Raw genomic sequence first — 16,809 nt, 5'->3', positions numbered from 1 at the left:
TGATGCCTTGAATTGGTCATTTTCATGGTCTAAATTTTAAGTTAATAAATCCCCTTTTTGAAGGTCAACCCATTTCTAGTATATTGCATTCTGTCAGCTTTAGCGAACTAAAACACATACAGTAATACTAAGGTGACTGATACATCTCACTTCACAAGAAAGCCTCCCATCTTCATTTCTCTCCTTTATTGAGATTTTGCCACAATATGCCAGGGGCTTATGTAACTCTACCCCCGGATTCTGGTTCTCTGCTGCCATTACTACCGTCTGCCTATCTCCACCCAGCTAGGATTCAATCACACTCAAGTTTTGCAGCTCTCGGACATTACATAAGCTCACACAACCACCATTTCCAAAGTACCGCTGCTCTCAGGCATTCTGAGAATGATAGGAAGTGAGGAGGTATCTAGTCTCTATCAAATACTGTCCCAGAACCAACCCTCTCTCTCTTTCCACCTCACCATATTTCTGTGCCAACCTTACTTCCATGTCCTGACCCCACAGCAGTTTACAATTCTTTTAGGTTCTTTCAAGAAGAAAAACAATCTCCCTTCTTACATTAACACTGTGTAATGCTTTGCCTAACTGCCATCCCACCTTCATTATCTATTTTATTTGCAGTAGGAATAAAGGATAACTGTGAAACGTGCAATTTGCTTTGGAAAGACAAATAATACTTTTCTTCTTCTTCTCCTCTTGCAGAAACTGTTAATGGGGTGTTTGAAGCTATTGTGTACCCCAGAAACTGTTAATGGCCAGTTTGAAGTTATTGTGTACCCCAGAAAAGCCATATTCTTTATACTCATTTAATACTGTTGGGTGCAATCTTTTTTATTATTTCTGTGGAGATGTGACCCACCCAATTGTGGGTGGTAACTTTTGCTTAGGTGGTTTCCATAGAGATATGTCTTCACCCCTTCAAAGTGGGGTCACTTACTGGAGCCCTTTATAAGGGAACCATTTTGGAAAAAACTTGAGTGTCAACAGAGCCCACACATCTTTGGAGGTGCAGAAGGAAAACGCCCCTGGGGAAGCCTTATGGAATGAGAAGAGAAAGCTAGCAGACATCACCACATGCATTCCCAGCTGACAGAGGTGTTCTGAACCGATCAACCTTTCTTGAATAAAGGTATCTTTATCTGGATGCCTTAGTTTAGACATTTCCATAGCCTTATAACTGTAAACTTGTAACTTAATGAACTACACTTTTTAAAAGTCATTCCATTTCTGGTATATTGAATTCCAGTAGTTTTAACAAACTAAAACAGGGTGCTCTGAATTTGTTCTTCCCCTAAAAATTTGTTCTATTATCATTGAAAAATATGACCTTTTCGAAGTTTCAAAATGGTCTTTAAGTTGCTAAAGAAGGAGTCATTTAAGAAAAGACATTTATTATCCTTTTAATTATGAAAGGCAAGACCCAAAGCCTAGTATGGAACGAAATACTAGGGGACAGAATGGGAAGTTATGGAAGGGGGACATCATGGTATACCAAGGAAAGGAAAAAAGTGGTGGTCTACCAATCTCCTGGGTGTTAAGAGATCAATTTATTTACTGTAAAAAGATGTTCAATCTTCTCTGAATAAGCCCCCAGAAACAGAGTTTGAAGGATGGGGGAGAGACATGGGGCAGAGGGCCTAGACTGTAGAAAAGAGGAAGTCACAGAGGGGCCAGTCACTTGGCCGGGGGCTGGTTCCCAAGGATACAAATGGCTGTCATTAATGGCAGCCCAATAACTCACCAATGCTCCCCTCACTCCCAAATTGTTTGTAAAGTTTATTTAACTGTGACCTTGACATCAGATTTGGGAACAAAATGAGAGCTTGATTGTGTTCATAGAGAAACTATTCAACCCTGGTTGGGATGTTCCAAATTCAGAAAAACATAGAATGGGGTAGGGAAGTAATGGCAATTTTTGTGTGAAGACTTTACCCCTTCCATCCCCTCATTATTGTCAAAGATAATGTTGCTTTTTCTAGAGAGACAGGGGAGATCAAAGCAAAGAGGTCATGGGTAAGAAATGCTGACTGCTTAAAACAGCATTTTTTCTTTAAGATTTAAATATATACAGTTGTTTCTTTTTTCAGATACTCACAATACTCATTCCTAAAACCTATATTCATGTTGGAAGAAAAGCACCTTTGAACAGCTTAATCTGATCAGTGACCCAGATTCTTTTCAATGTATCTAAATTATGCTGTATCCAATGTAACATGACTATCAAGTGTAACTTGAACTCATGGATACAAACAGTATGTTATTTCTTTTAGATTTAGTGTGTGTTATTCAATAAGGCAGTTAACACATTTTATAAAATCCCAATTGTTAATTATCTATTTAGACGATACTAAATTCTCAATTTATTGCATTTTAGAAAATATTTAGTATTTCCTATATGCTATATACTAGCCACTGATTCAATTCAATTTTTTTTTTTTTTTTTTTTAGCATGGGCAGGCACTGGGAATTGAACCTGGGTCTCCAGCATGGCAGGTGAGAACTCTGTCTGCTGAGCCACCATGGCCACCCCCCCAATTCAATTTTAACAGCAAAGACCTTACTGTTTCATTTGTGAAGTTCTACTGAATTTTTACACAATCTTATCTATTCTCAAAAATTTAATACACACACAATTATAGGTATACTGAGGAAATATCATGACTTTTATCATATGTAACCCTTCATAAATAACAAATCTAGTGACTTTGTCTTGTATTATTGGTAATAAAGTAAAGGGAATCAAATCATTTCTCCCTTTGTTTTCATGACTTATTTGAAAATGGATAAAAATTATATCTAGCATCTTCACCTTAACTGCTCTTAATAATAAATCTTTTAAGATGCATTCTATTACTTTTTCCTCTCTGCAGTCCTTATACTCCTCAAAACACATGACATGCTCAACCTCACTGGCTATTAGGGAAATGCAAATCAAAACCACAATGAGATATCATCTCACACCCACCAGAATGTCCATTATAAAAAAAAACAAAATATAGAAAACGTAAGTGCTGGAGAGGATGTGGGAAAGAGGCACACTTATCCACTGTTGGTGGGAATGTAAGCTGTGGAAAGCAGTTTGGCTGTTCCTCAGGAAGCTAAGTATAGACTTGACATATGATCCAATAATCTCCTTGCTAGGTATCTGTATTAGTTAGGGTTCTCTAGAGAAACAGAATAAACAGGGAACACTCGCAAATATAAAATTTATAAAAGTGTCTCATGTGACTGTGGGAAGGCAAAGTCCAAAATCCGCAGGGCAGGCTGTGAAGCTGACGATTCCGATGGAGGGTCAGGACGGACTCCACAGTTGAGGCTCACCAGCCGAAACAAGAAGAGCCTGTCTCTTCTGAATCCTCCTTAAAAGACTTCCAGTGATCAGATTGAGCATTACTCATTGCAGAAGACACTCCCCTTTGGCTGATTACAAATGTAATCAGCTGTGGATGTAGCTGACATGCTCATGATCTAATTCTATGAAATGTCCTCATCGCAACAGACAGGCCAGCACTTGCCCAACCAGACAAACAAGTACCACCACTTGGCCAAGTTGACACATGAACCTAACCATGACAGTATCTATTCAGAGGACAACAGGGCAAGGACACAGGTAGACATTTGCACACCTATGTTTATAGCAGCATTATTTACAATTGCCAAGAGATGGAAACAGCCCAAATATCCATCAACAGATGAGTGGCTAACAAGCTGTGGTACATACATACAATGGAATATTACGTAGCTGTAAGACAGAATAAAATCCTGAAGCATGTATCTTGAAGACATTATGCTGAGTGACGTTAGCCAGAAACAAAAGGGCAAATACTGTATGGTCTCACTAAATTAATGAGTGAACTTGGAGAATTTCAGTTAATAACACAGGCTATCAGGAGGTAGAATTGGGTAGAGATTGGGTAATTGGTGCTGAAGGGATACAGATTGTGCAACAGGACTGATTGTAAAAATTCAGAAATGAATAGCACAATACTACTTGATTGTAGCACAATAATGTAAGTACACTGAATGACGCTGAATGTGAGAGTGATAGAGGGAGAAGGGCTGGGGGCACATATGAAACTAAAAAGAAAGATAGACAATAAAGACTGAGATGGTATAATTTAGGAATGTCTGGAGTGTACAATGATAGTAACTAAATGTACAAATTAAAAAATGTTTTTGCATAAGGAAGAACAAAGGAATATCAGTATTGCATAATGTTGAAAATTAATGGTCATTCATATATAAAAATTTCAACTTCTGTGTGAGACTAAAGGGAGAAATGTCTATTTGGTGCAAAATTTATATTTTGACAAGTGCATTTCCTAATTTAACTTGTATGGTCAGTTTAATTGAACACCATAAGTACATGGAACCTTGAATCGGTCATGAGATTTTGTTGGTTTGTCCAGGTTAGTGTGACTCCCCAATAAATCCTAGAGTGATTTGACCAGTGAATAAAGAAGTATTTGCAAAGCCCCTTTGGGGAAATGGGGAGAAATGGGGAAAAACTCAACTTCCCCATTTGGAGAATTCTTGATATTCTCACAAGCAGTGGGGTCAACCAAATCAATAGACTGAGCTCTCAATCTTGAGGTTTGCCCCTATGCAACTTATCCCTGCAAATGATAGGCTAAGAGTACATAAAATTATACCTAAGATTCACTCCCAACCTCTTTCGTTGCTCAGATGTGGTCTCTCTCTAAATCAACATGGCAAATGAACTCACTTCCCTCCCCACCTCTACATGGGGCATGACTCCCAGGGGTGTAAACCTCCCTGGCAATGTGGGACAGAAATCCTGGGATGAACTGGAACTCAGCATCAAGGGATTGAGGATGCTTTCTCAAACAAAAGGGGGAGAGAAAAATGAGACAAAATAAAGTGTCAGCAGCTGAAAGATTTCAGAGTCAAGAGGTTATCCTGGAGGTTATTCTTATACACTATATAAATATTCCCTTTTTAGTTTATGGTGTATTAGAATGGATAGAGGGAAGTACCTAAAACTGTTGAGCTGTGTTCCAGTAGCTATGTTTCTTGAAGATGATTGTATAATGATAGAGCTTTTGCAATCTGACTGTGTGATTGTGAAAACCTTGAGTCTGATGCTCCTTTTTAACTACAGTATGGACAGATGAGTAAAAAAATATGGATAGAAAATTAAAAAAAAAATAAGGGAAACAAAGGTTAAAATAAATCGAATAGATTGAAATACTAGCGGTCAATGAGCAGGAGGAGTAAGGGGCATGTATAGACATGTATGAGCTTTTTCTTTTTTCTTTCTTTTGCTTGGGAGATGCAAATGTTCAAAAAAAAGATCATGGTGATGAATACACAACCATGTGATGATACTGTGAGCCACTGATTGTACACCATATAAAAAACGTTTGTATGTCAAGAACGTTTGTATATTTGTTTGTACAATTAAATTCTCATCACAGTAATCAACAGAAAACCTGTTAAAACTAAAAGTCTGCAGGATTGTCTTCAACAGCGGGAAGATGGGGCTTCAGAAGAGTGGCATCTAGTCCGCAGGCACAGGGGGAGGATTAACAGGGGATGCCCAAGGCAAAAACGGCATGGGGATGGGAAACAGGAAAAGACAGGAGCGCCCTGGAGCTTCATGACTGAGAAAATTGGGCAGGATCTTGAACTGAGCCCGCAGAGACCTGAGAGAGTTGGGGTTAAACAGTTCCGCACACGGTTCGCACAATAAGTCTCTACGGATCTCGACTGCTTCCTGAAGCAGGAGCAAGAGCTTCGGGTCTAAATGTCACAGTGTATGGAAAGCAGCGTCTCATGAGTAGGAAGCTCACAACGCCCTGAACCTCAAAGCAGCCATCCCCGCTGGAACATCGCAGACGGCTTCTCTTCCGGGACGGCGCAGCCACGTATCGCGAGAACGCCCACGCGACGTCGGCCACAACCGACCCTTCGCGGCCCCCGTCGTTGCAAGTGTCACCGCCTTTTCCTCCCTTCCCCAGGTTCCCTTTCACTTCCGGGGTTGCTCTGAGTCCGCTGGTTCCGTAACAACATCCCGTTGGCTTCCCTCAGGCGGCGGGACCAGTGCAGCCGCCGCCTCCCGGCCGTTTGCCCCAACTCTTCCCGCCCCAGGCCTTCATGGCCACTAACCCGCAGCCGCAGCCGCCTCCTCCGGCACCGCCGCCTCCCCCGCCGCAGCCGCAGCCGCCACCGCCGCCGCCGGGCCAGGGAGCTGGCCCCGGCGCGGGCGGGGCGGGCAGCGCGGGAGCCAACGCAGGGGACCCGCAGCTTGTGGCCATGATCGTGAACCATCTCAAGAGCCAGGGGCTCTTCGACCAGTTCCGTAGGGATTGCCTGGCCGACGTGGACACCAAGGTGCGGGCGCGCGGGAGCTGAGGGTCTGAGGGGAAGGGAAGGACTCCGAGGGCCGCCCACTCCGGCAACCTCTCGCGTCGGTCGGGTGTGCCCGGCGCGCTTCGACTTCCTCACTACGGCCCCTCTTGAGTGCACCTTTCGCTGAGTTCCTTTTGCAACCACTTTCTCTTACAGCACCTGCTATGTGCCACGCACTGTGCCGAGGCGCGGTGTCTTCATTCATTCTGTTATCCTTTCATCCGTTTAACCCAGTAGTGTTTATTAAGCCCCCGCTATGTGCCAGACGCTCTTTAGGTGCTGAGGATACCGTGAACAAGTGTAAGTCCTTGTTCTTATGGAGACTGGTTTGAAAACACTTGATTCTGTCTGTTCCAAGTTTTGTATTCATTCTCATTTCTTTCCAGATTTACTTTCAAGTTATTTTTCCTTTTTTTCTTGAAGATTCCTGGGAGATAGGGGCGAAGTCTTTGCCCTTTGGAGAAAATTATTGTGTTCATTGAGTCAAATTATTTGCGATGTGTTTTGCTAAACATTATGGGGCATTCCAAGATAAGGCAGATCTGGGCAGGGAGAAGGCAGGTTGAGGAGATCGCGGTTTTACTTTGGTTTCTACCATGACTGCCTGATTTAGGTAACTTAGACGAACTTAAGGTTAAGAAAAAAAATAGAGGGTGGTAGGGGTAGGGAGAACTGAGTCTTTCATTAAGGAGAAGATGGAGGAGAGGTGACAGCAGATATAGAAGTGGAGAAAGGGCAGGGAAAAAAGTGAGTTCAGAGGACAGCATGGAAGAGTGGGGAGAGGTCAACAATTTGGTTCCCTGTCCAAAAAGATTTAGGGGTCATGAAGGGAAAGGGACTTTGTGCTAAATATCAGCGTGAGAGTGGCATATTTGCGGGAACATGAATACTTAGCCGGTTTGGCAAGGAGTGATCAAAGAATCCCCAAGAAGGAGCAGACAGAGGGTGGATAGAAAGCAATACAATCTAGAGTTCTAGAAGCAAAAGTGAAGCAGGGAGTGCACTGAAAAATTGTTTTTGACTTAGATCAGTTTGGGTCGTTCAGATTGGAGTTTGGATGGGCCGAGGGTTTTTTCACTCGTAACATGTTTGGTTGTTCTAAAGAGCGTTGTTTCTTTGAAAAACAGGTGTTTTCAACATCTGCAAATAAAACTGTTCTTCCTTGTGACTCAGAACTCACCAGACCTTGAAGTAAACTATACATGATTCTCCTGTCTGCTCCTGGAAAAGCCTCCTGAAAATCTGTGAACACCTTCCCTTATAAATACTCTGGTATTGGGCCCAATGTTTAGATCAGAAGTAGGATGTGTCTTCTCAGGGTGTTGGGGGTTTTGGTGCCACAGAGATTTCAGTTTATTTGGGAGTGTTTATCTGCTTAGGAAGTGTATAGTTCTCTTGCTTTGTTTTAGGGAATAAGCACCACCACCTTTTCTAAAATAAAGCCCAACATTTCTTTATTTGCCTTTTTATTTAATGGAGTAAGATTAACTATGAGCAGGTAAACGTTACCCAAATAATGCCTTTTTTTTCCACTTTGCTGTTTTCAGAAACCCACAAATCTGTGATGTTATCATTGTGCATGCAGAAATTTTAAATACTCTGACAAAGGGACTGCAATGTCTAAGACCCAACTTTTTCATCATCCCCATCCCCACTGAATGTTACTGTTTTGTGTCTGATATCCCTGCCAGATCCTCTCAAAATGGAATCTTTTTTTTTTAATTTTCTTTTAAAAATATGACAGTAGAGAAACACAGACGTTCCCAACATATGATCATTCCATTCTACATATATACTCAGTAGTTCACAATATCAACACATAGTTGCATATTCATCATCATGATCATTTCTTAGAATATTTGCATCAATTCAGAAAAAGGAATAAAAAGACAACAGAAAAAAATTCGTACATACCATACCCCTTACCCTTTCATTGATCACTAGCATTTCAATCTAAGTTTAATTTAACATTTGTTCCCCCTATTATTTATTTTTATTCCATATGTTTTACTCATCTGTTGATAAGGTAGATAAAAGGAGCATCGGACACAAGGTTTTCACAATCACACAGTCACGTTGTGAAAGCTGTATCATTATACAATCATCTTCAAGAAACATGGCTACTAGAACACAGTTTTACATTTTCAGGCAGTTTCCTCCAGCCTCTCCACTACATGTTGACTAACAAATTGATATATATTTAATGTGTAAGAATAATCTCCAGGATAACCTCTCGACTCTGTTTGAAATCTCTCAGCCATTGACACTTTGTCTCATTTCACTCTTCCCCCTTTTGGTGGAGAAGGTTTTCTCAATCCCCTGATGCTGAGTCTCAGCTCATTCTGGGATTTTCAAAATCCCTTTATGCTGAGTCTCAGCTCATTCTAGGATTTCTGTCCCACATTGCCAGGAAGGTCCACACCCCTGGGAGTCGTGTCCCATGTAGACAGGGGGAGGGTGGTGAGTTTGCTTGTTGTGTTGGCTGGAGAGAGGGGCCACATCTGAGCAACAGAATATGTTCTCTTGGGGGTGACCTTTAAACCTAATTTTAAGTAGGCTTGACCTATCCTTTGTGAGGTTAAGTTTCGTATGAACAAACCCCAAGATTGGGGGCTCAGTCTGTAGCTTTGATTGTCCACACTGCTTGTGAGAATATCAAGAATTCAACTTGGGAAAGTTGAATTTTCCCCCTTTCTCATCATTCCCCGAAGGGAACTTTGCAAATACTTCAAAATGGAATCTTAAATCTCTCTTGAGGGGAAGTGGGTAGCAGTTGCATTGACAATCAGATGTAAACTAGGACCCTTTCAGGAAAACTGCACATGTACACATTAAAATGCTGTTTTTATAGATCAAAAATGATTAACTATAAGTAATTTTGCCTGGCTCAGCATAATACACAGTTTCAGTAATCACAGAATAAGGTTCCTCTTTTAACTATTTGAGGCTAGAGAAGAGTGTATATGACATGATGCCTCCACCTGGCAGAAAGAAACCGCTGAGCTTGATTTAAATTCTTTCTTAACTCCTCAGGGTCTCTGTCTTCCTAACTCCGTACCTGTTTCTGGTTGTCTTGTCTTTTTTCCCCCATATCTGTCTCTTTCCTTCTCCCCCATCTTTCTTTCCTTTAACTGGCAATTATATAGATTTTAATTTAATTTAAAATATTTATTCTTACTGAATAGCATTTTATACTCCTTACTTTTAATTTTTAAAAAAGGAGAAAAAAACTTGGAGAACCTCAGGAGAAAAAAAAATGACTAAAGCCAAAGTTTTCTTTCATATTATCTTAACAGTCACATCGGTATGATGAGTTAACCATAGAAGAAATACAATTTCCTACTCATGCAATGGAGTATTACTTTAATGGAATCTTTAGGTCCCATCTGTTAAGAATAGCATAAAATTGAGTTCGTTTATGAGATAGTGCTTTTAATAATTGGATGCTGAAGACTGCTTTATGTCAGAGTCTGATTCCAGCAATTAATGTTGTAGTAGTAGCTGGACTGTGTCAAGCCCATACATATTTAAGAATCAAGACATTTGATACCTGTCAGGTGTTCTCCAAGAGCAAAACAGTCATCCATCCCAAAGTCTGCTGCCATTAGAACTCCCCAAACAATCATAGGGCCATTGGTGACCCTAAACTCCAATAAAGACCTGAGAATACATGGTTCATGGTCACTGTAACTATTACCTTTTTTGTTGTTGTTTTTAAGATTAGATGGAAATATCAGTGGCAGGAGTGAATAAGTTCATTCATCCTGAAATATTTACTGAGCAATTCTTATGCACCAAACCAGTTTGCATTGTTGTAGGGTGTCAGGGATATAGCAGTGAAAAAAAAAAAATTCCTGCTGTTATGACTCATATTACTACAGACAATAGGCAGGTAATATGTCACATAGTGATAGGTTCTATGGGAAAAATAAAGCAGGATGAAGGGTGCTTTATTTATTTATCTTTCACTTTGAGGGGAAAGTTTCAGTAAGGTGATGTTTAAGTAGCCTCAGCAAGAACAAAAGCAGCAGAACCTGCTGAGGAAGTAGTGGTAGGAGGTAAGGCAGGAGTGCCCTACCTCTGTCTACACATCAGGCTGCTTGGAAGCCATTGTTGAGTTTGGATTTTACTCTGGAGCTGGGAAGCCATTGTGGATTTAGAAATAGGGACATGATCTGATTTCCATTTTAGATGGGTTGACCCTATGTAATTATTAGTAGCTCCCTCTTTCACACTCAGGTTTATCTTATTCAACAATAAATTACATGGTTACTCAAATTTTAGAAAAGTTATTCTGGCTACTCTATGGATAGAGAGACTTCAGGTGGGCAAGGGTAGCAGGAAAGTCAGTTACTATAACCCAGACAGGAGATGAGAATGGCTTGGACCAGAGTAGTGGCAGTAAAGATAGTGGGAAGTGGTCAGGTTCTGGATGTGTTTTGATGCTAGTGCTGGCAGAATGTGCTTATGGTTTGGCTGTGGGGCAGCAGAGAAAGAGACCAGTCAATGATGAGCTCCAGGTTTTTGACCAGAGCACTAGAAAAAGAACAATGAACATATTCCTAGAATAATGGAATCCATATTTCTCTAGTCACTAAGCTTTATATTGAAAACGAAACTTGGAAACAAGGAAAACTGCCTGTTGAGTAGCTCGGCTTTGAACTTGTTATGGCAGAACTGGAGTGCTAAATGCATTTTGATGTTAGCGCCTAATAAAGATTTATTAGATTGGGGAATTCTAGAAAGGATTTTGTTTTAGAATCATTGGAGAAAAATAATTAGTTTTGACTAATTGGCTTTAAATAAATGGAAAGAAACATTGAAAATGATCATGAGACTGTTTCTTATGGAAAAGAAAGTAGGTATCAGCAAAAGTCTTAAGAGTGGAAGTAATGAAAGGACTTTAGATAAGGATAAAACCTTCATCATTCTGTGTTCAAGAGGGTTGCTCATTCATCTGACAACTATGCTTAGATTGCCTGTCTGCCAGGCAGTCTTTATGAAAACAAAGAGGAGATAAATATACCCCTCTTAAAATGCAGTGTGAGAATTGCTCCAATAGTGCTATATGAAGAAGATGGTAGGAACATGGGAGAAGGACCATGTAAGCCTACCTTGGTGTCAGAGATAACTTCATGGATTAATGTGGGCTCAGAAGTTTAGAGGTGTAGAGGGAATGATAGGTATAAAAGATTAAAAGCATGAGAATGTATCACTGGAGTATAAACTTTGGGGGTGGGGTGTGAAATGCAGATGAGGCTATACCAGTTATGTTTAAAATCATTCAGAGATGCTCAACTCATCTACAAAAAAGCCACATAAATGAAAGACGTAGAGAACAAAAGTGGTGGAAACAACCCCCAGAACATAGTGTGCTGTCCTGAATGAATGGTCAGACAGTCCTTCTAGGCAATGTCCTAATGCTCCCTTTATCAAAATTTCTCAGCCTGAGCCCTGTTGACATATTGGACTGAATAATCCTTCATTGGGAGGGGCATCCTGTGCATTGTAGATTCCAGTAGCACTCACCTCAGTAGCATGGTGCAAAATCACTCCCAATGGAAAATCACTGCCTTACATCAGATTTAATACCTAATTTAAGTAGTTGCCCCTCCATGATTTCTCTTAGATCCATACCTTTCAACATTGAAGTTTGTTTGCTTTTTCACTATAGAAAGATTAATCAGTAGAAAGCTTAGCTGTCATATCACTCGGTCATACATGCGCTGGGTTCCCATTCTCTACCCCATAATTCTAAGCTTCTTAAAACAGGTACCCAAAGTCTTCTATCACCTGGCTCGTAACTATGTCTCCAACTTCATTTCTCTACTTGTTTGTATTCTCTTCAGCCAAATTGGGCTACCAAATTTGGAAGTTCCCCAAACCCCGGCCCCCACATTTCTCATCTACTTGCTCCTTACTTATATCATTCCTTGTACCCTCAAAGTCCATGATCCAGCTGCATTACTAAAACTCACAGTTCTAATTCACATGTCACATTCTCAATGAAGCTTTACTTCGTCTGTTCCTCTCCCTTTCTTTGCTCCAAATCATCCATGCCATTTATTTATGTCTCATATTTTAGCCCTTTATTTACAAAGAAGAGATGTGTCTTTCTTTGTATTCCTTATGTCTCCAACCCCCTTTTCTTAGATAAGATTTACACTATTTAAATGTGTATAAGTTATCCTGAGGCATCATTGTCATAAGCTATAAAACTTTGCTGCCAGTCCACATTAATACTGTAATTAAAGAAATGTTAACATTCTTAACAAATACTCAAATTCCTAGGGCTGCCACAGTTGATACTGTAAAACATAGAGCTTTTTAACGTTTATGTTTTTGTTTTCTTTCTAGCCTGCCTATCAGAATCTAAGACAGCGTGTTGACAACTTTGTTACAAACCACTTAGCAACTCATACCTGGAGTCCACATCTTAATAAGAACCAGTTAAGAAACAACATTAGACAGCAAGTCCTCAAGTAAGTCTCACATTTCACAGAATTCTTAGGTAGGTTTTAAAATTTCACAATCTACTTATCTCAAAAGCAGAGAATGATGCAGAAGTTTGTTCAACTAAGGAGGATATTGGCAAATTTATCAGGTTTGATGTGGCTACTTCTTTTGATGCATTATAACTTTGCAGTGTGCGCTAATCACTTTACATTTCTCTCCTAAATTTAACAGTCTATATTTTTTTCTGTAGACTTTAGAAATATCTGAAAGAAGGGAATAAGAAAGAGAGGTGTTTTATTTGTGGGTTTGTTTGTTTTGCATTGGCAGGCACCAGGACTCGAGGGTCTTCCACATTCTGCCACTGAGTCACCATGGTACCACCTGAAAGAGAGTTTTAAAAATCTAGATATGATATTAATAGATGTTAAATGCAGTAATATCCTATTTAGTTACATGCACAACTATTTTCTTAACTGTGTCTTAACCAGAACAGGCTTTGTTATTCCTGTTTTGTAAATAAAGTTATTAAAGATCACTGAAATTAAAATAATTTCCCCTATTCAGAGGGCTATGCCTTCTATCTTCTGATATAGCCTCCCTCCCTCATTTTTTTTTTTTTTTTTTCATTTTACTGTTACTTTAACTCTATTACTTTACTGGTGATTCAGCAAAAAAGTGTGCTTGGACCTATCAAAGCCATTTTTGGTGAACATAAGATAAAAGTAATGAGAAGAGCTGGAATGTTCTCAGAGGCCTAAAATCATATTTACTTCAAAAAAGATTTACAATCTTATATTGTTCTTGAATGTAAATATTTGCCAAGACAAGGAGACTCGGATATTCTATTCCTGCTTCAACCCAAAAAAAGGATAATTAAGTTTAATTTAAAGAGCGCCTAGTCTTCCTGCCTTGACAAATATTTACATTCAGGCACATCTTTGAGAATGAAATGTGGCTTTTAAGCAGCTAAACAAATCTGTTTCATGCTTGCCACCCCTTAATTGCCTCTGGTCCCACAGGAACCTTGCGAACTTAACTAAAGCACTGCTTTGTTAATAGTTTCAACCCACCGGAAGCCCGACAAATAAGAACAACACTGACTAAAAGGCAGACCCATTTAGTCATAGTTAATGCAAGAAATCAGGAGCCTTTGTCTCCTCATGAATTAAAGAAGAGGGAAATTTAACAGTAGGTTTGTTGTCTACATTTTAAAGGATCTTTGAGGAACCTGTAGAGTCCAGGCAAGATCAAAAGATGCCATTAGAAGGCTGCATAATAATACCTGTTTGGAAAAAGTCAAACCTGTTTCCAGAAAAAAGAAGAAATAGAAGAGGGCTGTTGGACGGCGGGTCTGTAGGGTTACTCTTGTCCACAAAGACTTTCAGGAGAACCTAGTGTGGGGGGAGGCAGTTGGGGTGGGTGGGACAGCAGGTTGCCAACAAGGTGCACTTCTGTGAGCTCTGTAGGTTACAGAATGAGTTCTTTTACTTAGAAATGTGTATAGCTGCCTCCCTTCTCACAAATGATTGCCTTACTTTTAAAACATGTTTGGGAGAGCCTTGCATTCTTTTCTACAGATGTTGAGAGACTGAAGTGGAAGACGGATGTCCTGGCATTTATTTACTCTTTAATACTCACAATCTATAAGACAGGGGAACAGTCGTTTATTCTGTTCTTTTATTTAAGGGAACTAAGTGAATCTTACACTTGTAAAAATCAAGCACTTACATTTTGTGAAATCATCACTAATGGTGAGGGGTTGCAGTACACTCCCACTGGTAAGGAGTTCTTATGGCTATATATTATTGATTAAATACTGTACCGTCTGCCTATGAGAAATGAAAGATCCCCTCAGCCAGCAATACTTAAAAACAGGAAACACAGCTGTGTCTTTTGAATGCCTTTTGACATTTGCTCCTCCTGGGATACCTGTAAATTCTCTTCTAGCTCTGTTATTTTTTTTCTTTTTTCTTTCTTTTTTTTTGCATGGGCAAGCCCTGGGAATCCAGCCCGGATCTCCAACATGGCAGGCGAGAACTCTGCTACTGAGACACTATTACCTGCCCTCTGTTATTTATTTTTAAATTAACTATTCTCTTATACAGATTCCATTAGTAAAATTCTGTATTACTAATGAAAACATGTTAAAACTTCCTCAAACCGATTATTCAGTTATATTCAAACTAATGGAAGTATAGGTAAGTCCTTATAAATATAATCTCAAATATTTTTTCCTATATAATACCTGGAAAATACTAAATTGACTGTAAACTTGAACTGTATGAAGTTGACATTTTTGTAGGACAAAAATGATCTTATATCAGCAATTTCGTATGGTTCAATTTAATAGCTAATCTGAAGCAGTAGCAGGGAAAATCTTCCTCTGCTTATTGGTTCATTTGCACAGCAGAATCTGGAAATGGCTAAGGAGCTCTGAATAATGATCTTAATGGAACATAATATAAAACAAAAACGAGGAGGTATTTTTTAACCAGAAAAAACTGTCAGCTGCTATCATTTAGCTTTGACTTCCTCTGCCCCGCCCCCACCTCCACCTCTAGTCTGGTGAGGCAGCTTTGACCACCCCTCAAGGCAGTTATTCATTCAACAGTGTGGTCATTAACACTGGCCTCCATTTTTATTTAAGATAAAAGAGCTGGCCTAATCAAGAGAGGATTGAAGTAAAAATGTGTTTTATTTGTTTGTTTGCAGGAAGAGGCATTAGAAAATAGGCAGAGAAAGGCACTGAAGCAATAATTTGGGAGTGGGTAGGTGGGTTTTATTTTTTATTTTTATGCCTTTGTACTTGTGCCTTAAACCAGACAATTTTTGGCTGATTTTCCTTGTTTCTTTTCCTAGTTACATTTTTAAGAGTTTCTAAAATGTGATCGTTTGCAGGATTTTCATTTTTTTAATCTTAAAACTTTAAAAAGCAAGTAACCTACTTTGTGGCATGTTGATACATATATTTCTCTATGACCTACTTAATGGAATTATAGTATCACAAGGCTGCAAGGTGCCGCAGCAGATGAAAATTGAATCCCTCCTCCATTCCAGACAGAGCTACACTCAAAAAATAGTAACGTTAAGTATAAAGAGAGTCGTGTCCTCACTCGTTCTGTAGCAAGAGACCAAGGCCTACAAACTGGAAATGACTAGCTCCTTGCTCTTCCGACACTGTCCAGGATGCTTCATCACCTCGAGTTCTTTTTAGGAAGAAGCAAGATTTAAGTGCTTTTCTTAAAACAAATTCATGTTCTCTTATTTTGCTCAGATGCTTCTGTGACTTTTTGTACATTTCAGATATTGCTGTCTGCTTTGTTCAACTGTCCTTTGTATATGATATTTCATTAAAGAAGAATACCTTCTTTCCACTTTCCTGCTGTGAAAATCAAGACCCAACTCAAATGTCTCCTCTTCTGTGAAACATTCCCAAATTATCTCAAATATATTTAATCATTTCTGGCTCTTTTCTATAGTATGTGATGTGTATTGGTGCCTGTTGTCTTAGATTTTAGTTGTTCATGTCTATTTCCCCCATCATGCTAGATAGAGATCAAGTCTGATTTGTAGCTTCCTCAGTGGCCAGCAGGCTGCCAGTTATGTAGAAAATACTTGTAACATAGTTATCACATGAATAAATCATCCAGGTGTTTTTAGAGGAAGACAGTAAAAAGAAAGCCAGAAGTCTTAACTTTTATTTTTGTTTTTCCTGAATTTTTTTTTCAGTTTGACAAAATTATAGTTGTGTGTGTTCTTCAGTTTCTTTAGAGATTCTAATACTTATAAAGGCTTATGGTTTTCTGTTTTAAAAAAAAGTATAAAAAGATATATTCTATACTTCAAGCTCAGCTTTAGTAATCATTTATTCCTAAAAGCTATAAGCAGGGTTTGGGTGAATCAAACATCCTCTCTACACTCAAGATAGTGGACTCTGGTTCTGAGGTTTTTTGCTTTGCTTTGCTTTGCTTTGCTTTACTT

The 16,809-nt window shown here is 39.4% G+C and overlaps 1 protein-coding gene across 3 annotated transcripts in view; it reads left to right on the top strand.

Annotated features, from left to right (window-relative positions):
* The first annotated feature begins 5,990 nt into the window (after positions 1-5,990).
* BOD1L1 (biorientation of chromosomes in cell division 1 like 1) overlaps positions 5,991-16,809 on the top strand; it is a 54,828-nt gene continuing 44,009 nt past the window's right edge. For all 3 annotated transcript variants that reach the window (XM_077136416.1, XM_077136417.1, XM_077136415.1), the window contains exons 1-2: positions 5,991-6,354; positions 12,730-12,854. In XM_077136416.1, coding sequence (XP_076992531.1) covers positions 6,118-6,354; positions 12,730-12,854 — 362 coding nt within the window. In that variant the 5' untranslated portion in view covers positions 5,991-6,117. The remainder of the gene's footprint in view (positions 6,355-12,729; positions 12,855-16,809) is intronic.

Source organism: Tamandua tetradactyla, chromosome 19, assembly GCF_023851605.1.
Source record: "Tamandua tetradactyla isolate mTamTet1 chromosome 19, mTamTet1.pri, whole genome shotgun sequence".
In the NCBI taxonomy this organism is placed as follows: Eukaryota; Metazoa; Chordata; class Mammalia; order Pilosa; family Myrmecophagidae; genus Tamandua; species Tamandua tetradactyla.
The sequence above is the reverse complement of the archived record's forward strand: the minus strand, read 5'-3'. Positions and strand labels throughout refer to the sequence as shown.